Source organism: Rhyacophila brunnea, unplaced genomic scaffold (genome assembly GCF_057557595.1).
Source record: "Rhyacophila brunnea isolate RB1 unplaced genomic scaffold, BYU_Rbru_1.0 scaffold_2, whole genome shotgun sequence".
In the NCBI taxonomy this organism is placed as follows: domain Eukaryota; kingdom Metazoa; phylum Arthropoda; class Insecta; order Trichoptera; family Rhyacophilidae; genus Rhyacophila; species Rhyacophila brunnea.
Window position 1 is genome coordinate 31,222,349 of NW_028232859.1, and position 15,560 is coordinate 31,237,908.

At 28.5% G+C, this 15,560-nt stretch overlaps 1 protein-coding gene across 1 annotated transcript in view; it reads left to right on the forward strand.

The window, feature by feature from the left end:
- The window catches only part of LOC147072187 (agrin-like), a 411,557-nt gene that overhangs the window by 201,003 nt on the left and 194,994 nt on the right, over positions 1 to 15,560 (forward strand). Inside the window, exon 4 of the mRNA XM_085947184.1 lies at positions 10,174 to 10,389. Coding sequence (XP_085803310.1) covers positions 10,174 to 10,389 — 216 coding nt within the window. The remainder of the gene's footprint in view (positions 1 to 10,173; positions 10,390 to 15,560) is intronic.

The window sequence follows — 15,560 nt, forward strand, 5'->3', positions numbered from 1 at the left end:
AGGAGGATTTTTTTGTTATTACAGCGCATATTTCAAGAAACAATCACCATAAACCTGAAAGATATTATGGATACAGCATATTTTTTTCGTGCAACCGTATCCGGCGCTATTCATTCTCCAAATGTATTAAGATTGACGCCGGTGCTAAAATGTAGACGTAACGACGCGCTCATTGTTTACTGCGTCGTTCATTAACGACGTCGTTGGTATAACGGCGCCAAATGAAGCCTATGCCTCCTAGTCCAGGTGCTATTTTAACGGAATTTAAAATTCGAACAATGAAACGCGCCATCAGTCGTCATTAGAGGCATGCTAGACGAACGGCAGCGAGTACTTAATGAAACCGCCAATAAAAATGATTTGTGCCTTGGGCGTAGATTAAATGAGAAAGATTATTATGAGGTTCATAATGCTGATTTAGCTATTGTGTATATTTTATGACATTATTACCACCAATCTAATTTACGTCGATTTTAAATTTGAAAACCGAATGCCTCTTGTTTGATTGCTTCAATAGAGTTTATGATATGAAACATATTAAATTAAGTAAGTTTTTGTACTCGATTTCTAAGCTTACAACGTTAAAACGGAGTCCAAACTAAGAACACATGTATATTTACGATTCGTATCAAAACAAAAAATCCCATGTTATTGATATCAGAGCACAATGCTAGATGTTCAAAAACAATGTTTATATGACTTTCAAACAGTTTGTATACAATGGTTAATGTTCGCTTAACCGATGATCTGAACTAGGTGTTAAAGTATTTTCGTTTAGAATTACATTTAACTTCTAGGTTGGTACCCACATTTTAAATTGATTCAAGTGCAGTGGTTTAAATGAGTAGAATTAATATACAATTTTAAAAATTGTTCAATAATTATGTTACAAAACCTCACACGCATTTATGCATGAAAAAAGATTTAACAGTATTGTATGAAAAGTTATACATATTTTATTTCTTATATTTGATTTTATCCCCTATGGTCATAAAATGTATTCAATATTCAAAGCAATCTATATTAATTAAATATTTTTCCTTAAATTGTTTTTATTCACATAATAAAAAAAGAAATATAAAACTATATATTGTAATAATGCACCATTTAATAACAATACCTCTTTTATAGAATATTAAAAATAGTTATATAACATATACAATCGTATTGCAAGGAGAATAAAGCATGGTATCGCATTTGAAAAAAAGAAATAATTATAAGGTATATAACATATTATCAAAAGTAGGTTATTGAAATAAATGTAATGTAAAATATCCAGAATAGATAGAACCATGAAAAAAGTAAAGTGTAGAAAAGATTGTAAACTAGTGCTCAACGCTAAATCAAAGATTATATATTATAGGCTGTTAATATCAAGTCGTAAAATTGTGCTGTCGCGTAGATTTGACTAACAGTGAAATATAAATGGATATCAGTTGACAAAATAAAGGTTATTAATTGTGAATGTCTTATAATTTAGTAAGTATATGGATAAGATGGGCGCCAATTATTTTCTTCTAGGTACGTACACCATAAAATAACGCAGTTTTTAAAGAAAACATCAACCAAGAAAAATTAGAGATAATAATCATTTTTTGCAAGTGAAATATTTAAATAAAATTATAAACATTACAAAATAAAAAGATCATGTTTCTTACAATTTGGACATCGTATTTTTTGGTAATTTCATGATCTTCGTGATCCGCAAAGACAGTAAATTTATGCAAACGTAGAAAAGATATAACAATTCTTAGCTGGATCTCCATAGCTCTCGATCATCATTCAATTTAAAACTGACTAAAAGTACAGAGTTTTCAAAAGTAGTACATGATAAACTATATTAAATGGATGCCCTCTGAAGGCATCATTTAAAAAATAAAATATTTAACAAGTCGTTGCTTAAGATCCAAAGAGATTCTAGTTCATCTCTGGTCACCATTAGAGTGATGTACTTGCAAGTCTCTCTCCAAACGGTGTGAAAGAGTTCCCTGATAAACTCGTGTATTGTCCTCTTCTCTCGTCATGGTTTTTTGATGCTGGATTGTAGGGATATACATGAAAAAGTTATAATTTTATTTTTAAATATTTAAATTGAATTGTTAAAACAGGTAACACTGTGACGTATTGTACAATAATAATTTACCTTTTTTGAGCTGGAGAGACAATCATTTAAAAAAAGTGGTACGTACTCGAAAAGTAGAAACCGTCCGAAAGATAATTAAGTTCTTTGCGTAACGCTACCTATCATACAAAGCCAAGAGGAATACTCCATCAGCCAACATTGAATTTATACTCGATGACAATGATGATTAATTTAAAACTTAACGATGTTTTTTTTATTATTAGCTATATTTTTTAAATATCATCAAAAAATAGGTGCCAATTTTTTTTATATAAATTATACATTCCTAATGCATACATTAAATCCATAATCAACTAAAACTGGGTATAAGCTACCCTAGATAGGATTCATAGAGTTATACAAAGTTGTAAGGTTACCATGAAAAATCTAAGTAAATAATTGTGTTAAATTCTTTATAATATAGTAAAATATGTCATCACTGTGTGCTGACATAAGCTGAATAAGCAACAGAAGATGAGACAAAAAAATGTGAATGATAATATTTTTATTTTTAAATGGCTACATTGAATTTTAACAATGTCGTAATCAACAAATTTCAAATTTAATTATTTTTTTCATTTAAAATTATCACCTGTGATATGTTTGACAATCCAACTGGGAGTTTTTTGTGGTTACGGCTTTCCAATTCCAATATTAATATAACGAAAGTGTTAAAATTTCGTCGCAATAAATTCCATTAATTAAATTCCCTGTTTTTTACAGCAGGTGCGTTTGTGACATCACATTTTTCCATTAATTTAGCCTGGCATGCTTTGTGGTTTTGAAAATTTTTAAATATTGTGCGTGTTTTTTACCAAAATTAATAAATCAGTCTGGTCTTATTAAGCTTGGAAATTTTTATTATTACGAATAATTCTCGTCCTACATATACGCGTATACCAACTCATATTCACACGTACCTACCTGCATTTATTAAAAAATAACTTTACATTAAGTACCTATCTAAAATAACTGACCAATTTTGAGTTTCTAAATATGCCAAAAAGCGTAAACTGTAACTAGAGAGTTTTATATTACAGGACGATTATATAATCTTCTTAATCACGTGGTTAAATAGTTAGCTATATAAAAATATTATGTTCAGTATGCACAATAAGTATAAACTCTTATTTATCACCGAAATCTATAGCAGTATGTATTTTAATAATTTCTTCTAATCATTCAGAATGATGATGATTAATGCAATAAAAACTTATTTTACGAATGCATCACTAATTTCTGGCCTGATTCCTGAAAAATAAACATTATTGCCATATCTGAATCTTATTATTATATTATATTTTAATAGTATCTTATTTATTTTTTTATATTATATTTCTACATCATATTATAATATTATTTATGTAAGTTTTTTTGCTTGAACGTATTTTATCATATAAATTATAATGGTTCATCCATTCGGATTATTATTTAGTTTCAAAGTTTAGCTGTATTTCTATTAATTCATTTGAAAAATCGAGTCCTTGAGTAATTCTAAGTGTTTATTGAAAAATTTTGAATATTGTATATTTAGAATAATTGGTACAGAGAATTTATTTTATAATAACGGCTGAACGTAAACATAACCTTCTAAAAAGCTAGTTGCGTGTATATTATGTGTTCATTCGTTTAATCAAAATTAAATATTCGGACCCCACTACAGGCAAAAGAGTTACAATGATACTAATGCAAGCTGTCCAAATCCAATTGTGAAACTCATATTTATTTATCACTTGGCAGCATACGGCAGAGCCTTGATCCACTCAAATAATAACTTTACTCCAGTATCTCTCATTAAGCAGCGCGATTTAGTATCAGAGACAGATTTAATACTCTCACAATGCCAACTTAAATATCCCGGCCAACTTCTCCTCCGTAATTATTTCTGAGAAGTGAAGATAATAATTAAGAAAAGGGGAGATTTTATACATACGTACGGCTACGTCAGAAATAAGTGTGTAGGGTGTACATCAGTTTGGATAAAACTAGGGCTGTATTATGAAAATATTTATTTTATTCATATTCCATATAATATATTTAAAATCATGACATGTTTATGTTAACGAACTAGATAATTTAACTACGATAATATAAATAATATCATTATATTATAATATTACCTACTGGTGCCAAAATCTAGTAAATCAGTAAATCTAGTAAATCATAAAAAAGTAATAAATTTCTTCCAATATCGTAATAATGGTCAGAATGGTAGATTTTATTTCATAAAAAAGTGATATATAAATTTCATTTGTTAAGAAAACATGTGTATTTTTAACATTTTTTCTGATGATGTAGGTATTTAAACAATATTATAGTATTAAATCTAAAGCGTCAGCTATTACGGTTATAATATAATTATTGAGACTACATGAACAAACTATTTGACCTTTTTTATATACCTATTATGTTATTGACAGAAGAAGACGACAGATTCTTTTTTAATTTCTTTTATTTTGTTAACTGTCAATTCATGGTGGAACTGCATTGTATTATTGTTTTTATTAAATAAAAACAATAAGATTCTTTTTTATTATAGTATTATTGAAACCTCATAAAATACTAATTTATCTATAAAAATAGGTTGTTAATATAACATATTAAAAGTCGTGTTTGCCTTACCTTTGTACCTATATACCTTTAAGGCATCTTTTGTCATTAGTAAATTGAAACAAAAGCCACACTACAAGAAATAATTATGTGGAGCATAATTTAAACCGTAATTATTTTTGGAAACCATATCAAAGCAAATAAATTTATTTTAAATATTCATAAATGCATCCTGTATGCTAAATTGGTACAAGTTTATTTTACAACCACTATAGAACTATAAGGACTGTGAGAATTTTCACAATGACTGTTGCTTATCCAAGGTGCCCAAATCATTTAGACGAACAGACTTTTCTTAACCAATTGCTATTTTCAATCAACCCCTCAACTCTCCGGTAATTCAGAAAGCCGTTTTTAGTCTAAGCCACAAACCGTGGGACTATGTCACAATAAACTGCGAGTTCATACATTTGTTTATTTAAATATATTCATATGTGCTAAAAATACGATTAAAACTAAATATAATTTATAAACATTTTTAAAATATGTGTTACCCTATACTGTAGCAGGTACAACACAGGAAAAGGGGTTGTTTTATATGTAAGATATCCGAATATTAAATTCCTTTAGATGGATAACGTCAACCTGTTTTTGTGAATTAATTCTGAATAGCGGGTTGGCGTGGTTTACAACTCACAAGCGATGTTAGCGTTCAGTTTGTTTTAGGTGATTGCGCTCAACATCCCGTGAAAGCTTCCACACAGAGAGGCAAATATTTGCGACAAATTCAAACGTGTCTCATATTGTTAATATTAATTAATCACTGTTTATATCATACTGACAATTGAATATATTTTTGGCATCTGAATATGAGTGACGTCATGATATTTTGTCATACAAATTGTCACATTAAAAATGTGACAATGCATATTTCTGTTATGAAACGCCTACTACTATTCTCATCAGCAAAGATATTTTTGAAATATTGTTCTTATGTTTTTGTTATGTAAATTTGAATAATAATCTGTTCAAAAGTTCTGAAATATTTTTTTAAGAAAACAATATAATAAAATTTCTATAAAACCACAAGACATGAATTATTTTTAAAGCTAACGTACAATGTCCTTTTAGACTGGGCGAAAACATTTTATATAATTTATATCAACATCATCATTGGCCGCTGCTGGATATAAGCCTCCTCTAACTCCCTTAATTCCTCTCGGTTCCTAGTTCTAAGCTGGCACGTACATCCACCAAATTTTATGAATTAGTCTATCCAGCCGGTTTTAGGGCGTCTTGGGTACCACTGTACTAATGTTCAGCGGTTATCCACGCGCCGAGGAACATGTTCAACCAGGTTGAAAGGCAAAACTCTGGTGCCTCAAAAATGGGAGATATTTGGCTAGGGGAAGGAAAATCCAAACAGAAAACTGCACACCAACCCACCCCGACAGCGCGGTGTGCTACTTTAAAATATCCCTTATGGGTTATATATTTACGGTATATTTCCCAAAATATTATTTTCTTATAGATTAAAATCTTTTCTTTGACTACACATAAATAACTATATAATAAATTTAATTTTAAACATTAATATAAATTTAAAGAAATGTATTAAGATTTATGATTTTTTTCCCAGCTTATGTATAAGTGATTTGAAAGATAAACCATACGATTAATTACTTAAATTACAAACAAATACTTTGAAAAATATGATAACAACAGCATTTTTACATTTTTTATCGTGACATATTACCCCAAACATTTAAAAACCTCAAATTTTGACTGGAATTAAACTGAAACATGGGGATTTATTCCTCAATTAGTCTAATTAATCACTTTCAACTTGACATTTAAAATGAAAAACGGTGTCATTACAGAAAAAAAATGTTTGGGTGATCTGAAAATCGACAGAAATTTATTGTTTCATTATAAAACGTTATGTTCACAAAATATTTTTTGTTAACAGATTTTCCCCATTTTAATTTTGCGGGTGAAATGTACAATAAATAGTATTTTAACGTTTTATATTACCTTTCTAATTGATCATATGCGTTACAATAACTACACCTATAGAAAAAGGTTATTTACGTTGTTTTTTTAGTTTATTGTCAGACTTATTTTTTAAAGAAACTTTTTTTAATTTATAAATTTACGCTGCCCTTGCCGTTAAACTCCAAGATAGATTTATTTTTTAAGGATCGTATTTTTTCTAAACCCTATGAGGATTAATGTCTTTATCAAATTCTGTCCAAAGGTCTAAATTATTCGAGAAATTTAAGATTGCCGTTCAGTAATGACTTTTTTTAATCAACCAAACTTTTTCGTTAAAACGTGACGGGCAGTTATTTTTCTTCCAAAAATGTAATTAAAACATTTATGTATCTCATTCCTTGTTTTTAAATACCAACCATTATTATTTTTGCGAATTTAAAGGGAATTTTAAAAATTTACCAAAAATCATATCCATCATTTTAAATGAACAAAATATTGTAGAGATAGAAAACTCAATCACATTTCAAGCCAATCAATAATAGGCAATATTTAAAAATATCTCATATGAATTCGTATCAAGTATAGATAATATTTTGGGTATATCATGAGCTAATTTTGTAGGTATTTGTACAGTTAATTATTAATATTCTTTTTTTTACATCCAAATTCTAAATAATATATTATAAGACATCATTTTAAAGAGTAATAATAAATTGGATGATTTTTGATGTGGTTTAGAAATTTTTTGATGTGTTTGAATAAAGAAACTCTAATAAGTTCTAATAAATATTTTGACCAAATTTTACATATATTTTGTGTAATCCACTGTAAAACAATAACAGAGCGTCAGCCGAGTATAATTTCTAGGTTATGGGTTAAAATACCGCATTTGGCAAATTCATATTTTTTCGATATTCGTTTTGACTCGCAAGGATCCAACAAATCCGACAATTTGCTAAAAATACGGTCATTTTCTGACCATATTTTTTAAAAATTTTATTGAAAAATTATCTCAATTTAATCCCTTCCATAATGATATTTAATAATATATATAAACATACTTAAATTCATTATATTATAATATGCTTAGGTACTAAATTCAGATAAATTTTAATATAAATTCAATTTCCATCAAGTACTTTAAGTCTATTTAGTTTTAATCATTTTATTTTTATAGTTTTTGGACGATGTAAGATAGTTACAGCTATTAGTTTTTAAGTCTGTTTTTCTAACCACTTTTTCGTCATATTGTTTGTGAACGTATATATTCATAAAGTATTAAATTCAGTTCCATTTCTTGGTAAAATAGGGGTCGATTATAAAGTTGGTTTCATTCATCAGCCGTCATTTTTTATGTTTCGATTTTATTAATATTGATGACTCATTTGAGGTAATTTTATTTACTTTTCGCTTTTTCTAATTGTTTTCTATTAATTTTTCATAAATAAAATATTTTATTAGCAATCGTAAATGTGTTTGATGGTTGGAGAATATAGAGGTAACCGACTTTGACACTAATAGCTTCAGTTATAACAGATCTTTTATTATGTTGAGATTTTAATCGAATATAAACAACACTATAAATTCAATCCAAACTCAGGACAGATGCAAAATTTTACGACTTTTTGTTATATTATAGAACGATTACGTTGTTAAACATAGCAATGTTTGTGGGTTTCTAAATGAATAGCGGTTAATGTTGTCTGTTGAATGCGATAATGTGAATTTGTATCGCAGTGTGACATAGATGCAAACCGTAATCATGTTTTGTATAATCACCCTAAATCGGATTGTAATGGGATATAATTCGGATGAGCAAATTTCTATTACGGTGGTTTTGTTTAATGAAAATTAGAGAAAATTTCCAGTCGCATTTTTAAGACAAGGGTTGAAATATAATTAAATGGCCTAAAACATAATAATTTTATTTATCCATTAAATTCCACAAGTCGTGAGATATCCATATAAAATAATAGTCAATTGGCATGGTATATGATAAACTTAACAATATAATTAGACACTGGATTATGTTAGAAAATCATAACCTTATAGGCATCTACTCAATATTCCTAGCAAAACAATGTGTGCTATTTTTTTATATACTTTTACACAGTTTTACAAAATATGTACAACATTTTTTGCCACTCTGTGTATTATGCAACATACTATAGATATATCCTACGTTAATCATTTAGATGCCTAACCTTTTCTATCGGCCAACAGTCTTAGTTCTTATAACAAAAATATTATAGAACTTAATAGTAGTTTGAGGGATATTGGTATTATGAATGATCGCATGGTAAATCATCCTTGTAAAGTCGTGGATCCTGAGTTCGAATCCTGGATGTGGCAAACTCATGATATGTATATTGTTTTTAAATGTATATTGAACTCAGAATAGAAGTTATTTAAATCGATCCAATCATCTGTTGGACTATTTGCATTATCCGACCTGGTTTAGAAGAAACTGCCGTTTTATACTATAAACGTGAATATCTCTTCATTTAAATTGTTTTGTATTCTTGTGATGTTTACTTTTTTATGTTGCTTGTCTCTCGCATGTATACTCGTAATTCTAAAATCAACTTAACTCAGACTTCAGTGTATGTAATGCGTGGTAACTGTAATCATGGGTAGGTTTCTTACACATAATGTATAAAATCGCCAATACTATAAGTTAAGCATTGTTCAATTCAAATGTGTTATAAAATTAATCTTTTTGTGATAAGTTTTATAACACTTTTTTTCTGCTGTATTATAATGTATTCTATTAAAAAACCGAGCTGTACATTTAATTGTCTACGTATTTTTTCAACCTATGTTTATATATTTAAGACTGCAACAAGCCATGAGACCCAAAGACAGTAGTATAATTAGTAGCGGAAGTGAAATAATCACATAAAATACATTGTGATCTTACCGGTGATCAAACCGGGAGCCCCTGCATGAAAGGTCAGCGCTTTACGCACTAGACGTTGAGGGAGTATAGTGCGTTTTAATTGAAAAAATGGCATTATTTATCTTTCATTTAAATATGTTTAATATTTAAAATCAATATTAGACCTCAAATTATCATAAAATAATTCTGTTTGGAAAAAGTAAACTATGGTATGTCAAAATTTAAGAAATTAAGTAATTACTATACTTAATAGCATAGTAAATAGCAGTTAATCATAATGTTTTTTATAATAATGTGAAAATATGTGAAAATGTCTCTGAAAAGAAATATTAAAAACGTTTCGGGCATTTAAAAACCTGAAAATTATTTTTTTTTAATTATAAAAACATGTAACAAAATATATATTTATTAAAAAAGAAATTTAGTTAAAAATTTTTAATTTTTTAACAAATTCCAGGTGTTTTAAGAGCGATAAATGGTAATTGTGACTTTCCTGTAAAATATCAATCAACTCTCGCATACAGAATTATTAAAAGCAAGCCTCTAGTTATTTATAATATTAATAGTTTTCATTATTATGTGACATGATGTATTTTCTTCTTTTCAGAGCTCTCCGACCCGTGCCGAGACATGGAGTGTCCGTGGGGAGCACAATGCCTGGTGGAAGGTGGCCATGCAACTTGCAGGTGCCCTAAGTGTACCTCTCGGGCACTCGGTCCAGCGTGTGGCAGTGACTCGCGCGAGTATGCCGGTGCATGCGAACTGGCGAGGGTTGCGTGCGAACAGCAACTCAACGTAACGCTCGTCTATCATGGAAAATGCGGTGAGTCAAATTATATGTTTTTGCACTAAGTACTGTTGAATATAAAGTGAATTAGATGCAGTTGTTATGGGTTTTCTGGGTAGGGTTACTAAATATGCTGTTAAGAATCGGACTCTCGTGATGTATAATTTACGTATTTACAAAACTCCTGTATATTTACAGACCTTATAATAAATTCTGTGATATACCTACATAACAATGTTTATTTTTAAACTAATTTATATATTTTTTAAATTATATTTTAATTTGGTATTATTTAGTCGAACTTCTAAGTTTAGTTTTTTATATGGATACATATTTGATTAATAAATACAAAATGATTTTTTATTGTTTCATATATTTTTATATTACTTAAATAGTATGGTTTTATTATTTTTGTTAGTTTTATGTATATTGCGGACAAACACAGTATGAACGATTACTCAATTTAGAGATTATTTGTGAACTGTTTGATCGAATAGTTTAATATCTACTACTTCTTATAATATATATTAGTTTGCACCAGCTGTTTATTTCAACTGTTTTTGTGATGAGTACTTCATTATCGACTGAGATCATTAAATATATTTTATATTGATAGATATTATTATAAAATAACATGAGATACATTGTATATTATGAATCGTCTCGGATAAGTTAAATGATAATTAATTATACTATCATTTTTATTTACATAATTATCTAAAAGATAAAACTTATTATCGACTTAGGCTAGGTTGATTATTTTAATTTATTTTTTTATTTTTTATTATAAATATTATATTTAAGTAGTCTTATCGACCCGGGGTTTCGTCTTTTGGAATATTTTGACACTATTCACAGTTACCTATGGTAAATATTATATAAATGGTGTATACCTATTCATCACAGGAAAGTGATACATCGTCGCAAACTACGATTCGAATGGAGTCGTACAAAACTTACACGAATTATAATTTATAATAATCTAGATGTAAATAACAATCAACATAGTGTCCAATGATAAAATTAAAAAAAAAACTTCATGGAGACACCACCATGTTATGTTAGTGATAATGCGAAAAGTATTTAACTTATGCATTTAAAATACTAAAATTATTATGCCACGCTAGATTAACCATCCAATACAACAAGCTAAAATTTAACTACCCATATATTATATCTTTGTAAATGGAACCCAGCTTGAACAATGCGGAAATTACGTACATTTAGGTCAGATGATGTCCATAATAGTATGGTGATGCAGAAATTTCATACGAAATTGTCCGGAAAGCCGAGATTGAGTACATTATTGTATGAATGGTTAATAGGTAAGAGGTAGGTACCTAAGTAAGTAAGTACTCGTAAGTACCTATATATCATTATGATCATATATTTGATACAAAATATTATTGTCAAATGGTCTCTAAATCAATTTATTGGACCATTACTCTCTACAATTATGGGTCGCATATCAAATAAATGGGTCGTGTATGTGTAAAATACGTATAAAATTACCGCTTGGTGAAATTCTACACGAAGAACGTGTAATCAGTCTCTAGGCTTTTTTGCCATCTATAATACGTACAAATGTTGTTGTGTAAGTATAATGTTTACATACAATTTACTGGATATGATATAATTATAAGTACGTGGCAACATAAAACTGAAGGCCCGAGAGCGGTAGAGACACTAAGGAGAGAACTTCATTCAGATTTATTTATGTTTAATAGTATTCAACGTATTAATCAATGTACTGTTAATGATGAAGAAATAAATAAACCCGTTTCAATGTCATTTTTATTTTTACGCCTTTTTAAATCTTTTCGGTGAGTAAGCACTTATTTGCATTGAGTTTGTACATTCATGTGGATCCTTTCTGGTTTGGCCTCAGGATCATTATTGAGGCATGCACCGTCGTAAAAATTTAATCAATTGCTCGCATTTTAACGGTTCATTTATTTGCAAAGGACCCTCCTTGGCGGTGTAAGGGGAAAGGGGGAGAAAAGCTTTACTAGAGTATTTTGAGGTAATTAGGTAGAGTGTTTTCTATACCCCCGTCGTCTTATTTATGCATACACTCCGCGCCGGATGGGACTTGAGGCGTGTTTTTATTGGCCACTTATTCTCGAGTATCGGGAGGAGTTTATTTAAAGAGTACATGATTGCCACGGAACCGACAAAAATATTCGGGATTTTTATTCAGATTGCCCAATTTGCTTAAGCGCACGTCAAATACTCACTAATAACATCATTTGAAGAGACACATTTGCATGCTAAATAAAACATATTTTCATGTTTTTCAGAAGGCGTGGTAGAGATGAAATATTGTATTTATTAACGTCAAAACTTCAAAACTCTTCAGGCGTCATATTTATTATTCTCATTATCTTGATTAGTACATTACAATACTATACTGAAATCAAATACGTAGATTATCCGTATATTATTGGTTATGAATAAAATATATTATAATCATTCATATATTTATCTATACGATGTGTTATAGACATTTGACAAATATCTGTAAAAGCCGACTTTATTTTAATGTAGGTAGAGTTCATTTTTGAGTTCATACATTGCCATATTATATGTATTTATAATATTAACATATTGCATTAAATACGTTGGAGAAGAAAAAACTATAACAACAAATAAAAAATAACATAGTTTGTGAATTATTGATCTTTATTTTAATACAAAGTTCATTTTCCCGTCACTTTTTCTTTATTTTCTATCTGAAAGTCTGACATTTGTATAAGACGACTAAGACAGACTAAAATGTAAACGGCTTGTCATTTGTCAGCTTGGGTCATTTTATTTTGTACATGCTAATTACGTCCATATAATACTTTAATGAAAATTTTACATATTATATTATTGTATACATATTCAAAATATTTTTTGTGTATTATGAATCTTTTTTATTTCTCCGGACTGTGGTGCCGGCTATTTTTATATAATTAATAATAGTTAAGATTAAAAATCAATTAATTATATACATGGGTTTAAAAAAAGTTTGTTTTTAAATTAGTTTTTAAAACTCAAAGCTAAACTTAATTTCTCGTTTAGTAACGAGTGTCCACCACTGGTACAAAAATAATATATTGTTATGAATTTTATGATAAAAAATAATATATTACTTACTCTTATTGTAGTAACTCACTGCGGACCAGTTAATTAATATTTAATCACCACATTTAAATGACATGCTAATTATATCGAATGGCCATCTAATACCGACACGGCAGCACGGCGCCCATCCATTATTTAAAATAAAATATTTCATAATAATGTAAGTACACTATTTGAGTACTTTATAATTAGTTTATTCTATGCTTTAGATTTATTCAAATATATTAAATAATATACTCATAATATGATGTACGTGAATTCATATTCTATCTCATGTTGATCCATCTAATTTATATGCAAAAATTAATTAAACAAAAATATATTTAAAATGTTCTTACCATATTTTACTAATTTATGTACACTAACGTTTACATTTTAGTGCCATTCTTATGGATCGTAAAGATAAAATTTATACTGTTTTATTTACCATCAAACACGAGCGTTTCTGGTAATAAATTTTCCCTTGTGCCTTTTATAAAGTTGCTTTCCTTTCAATAATAATTTCCCGGCGTGTGTTTTAAAAGTTTTAAAATATATTTAATCTAAAACTAGGTTTATACGCAAGTATTTATTATTTAAACAAAAGCACAATAAATATATATTAACCATCTTAGAGTAGCAGCTGCAGTATAATGTTTAGAATACTTAATTATGAAAAAATAATATAACTCTATATTCCTTGTCTTGTGACATTACATAAAAATATTCAGTAATAAATTAATGATTCGTATGTAATAAATATGCTCCCATGTGTATGGTTCACATAATTATGAAATGAAATATAATGTATGTTATTGCCTTTTTTTAATAAGATAAGTAATTAATTTTAACTTATTATAGTACCTGCCATTTAGACTGTCCTGGCTGTTTAATTAGTCAAACTATGATACATTTGATAACAATTTTATATACTTACTGCGTACGTATTTTTAATATTAACTCTGTGTTTTTTAAGATATTTTATATTTTTATTTTTTATTTTTATTTTTATATTTAGTATATTTTTTTTGCAAGTATGTGAGGTCATTTTGAAGTGATTCACCCTGATCAACGATGTTGCTTATATCATATTATTATATAATATATTTATGTAAAATAAAAACCTAATGATCCATATATATCAACGATCTATGACGTAGGCATTGAACTTTCGTTGTATATTATGAATAATACAAGTAATAAAAAAATAGACATTTTTTATATATTTAGTTGCTTTTTGAATAATTTGTTCAAATATTAAATAATATTCAGGTATACCAAGATATACCAAAAAATCTTAATAATTTGGTGATATACCTACATCATATTTCATAATAGGATAATTATTATTTACCTACTTACTATCTATTAAACAAGGGTATTTTAACTATTTAATAAATACCTCATGGTATTTCCGGCGTTGTGTTTTTGCATATTCAGGGTTTTTGTAGAATAATATTATTTTTTATATACCTACACTACACACACTTAATAAACATATTACGTTTATTTTATACGTGAAGAAAAAAAAATCAGTTAAAGCATTTACACATCCATGTGATACCTTTTTTTCACAATGTAATATAAAACAATCACTTTGTCAAAGGCGTTTTGCAATCTAAAATTCCAGTCATGATGTAGTCGGCAATCCCAGGGGGTAGATTTGAACTTAAAAATTGTCCGAATAATGAAATCCCTTCCTTTGGCCGGCCACCGGTAGAAGTCAATCGACTAACATTCCCAAGAGAACCATAAAATTGATGGAGGTCCTTTTAGAAAAATCCCTTTTTGATATCAACGTGACACTGCCTGTGCGGGGATTATGTGCCCTATATCTACCAGATATTAAATAAAGTGGTGTAGAGGTTGAATATTGATTGAATTCTTTATGATCGAAACGGAAATTTGGGAGCTCAGTATGATTGATCGCCGGTCTTCTTTGGGCGTTGAAAATTTGAAAAGATATTTTATGCTTTTGATTTGAAGGTTTAATTACTTTTTTACAAGAGTATCTGGGTATCCCCGTACATAGTATGTTATATATTATACAATCATGCTACGTGAACACTATCCATATTATCATCTAAATTTTTGAAGAA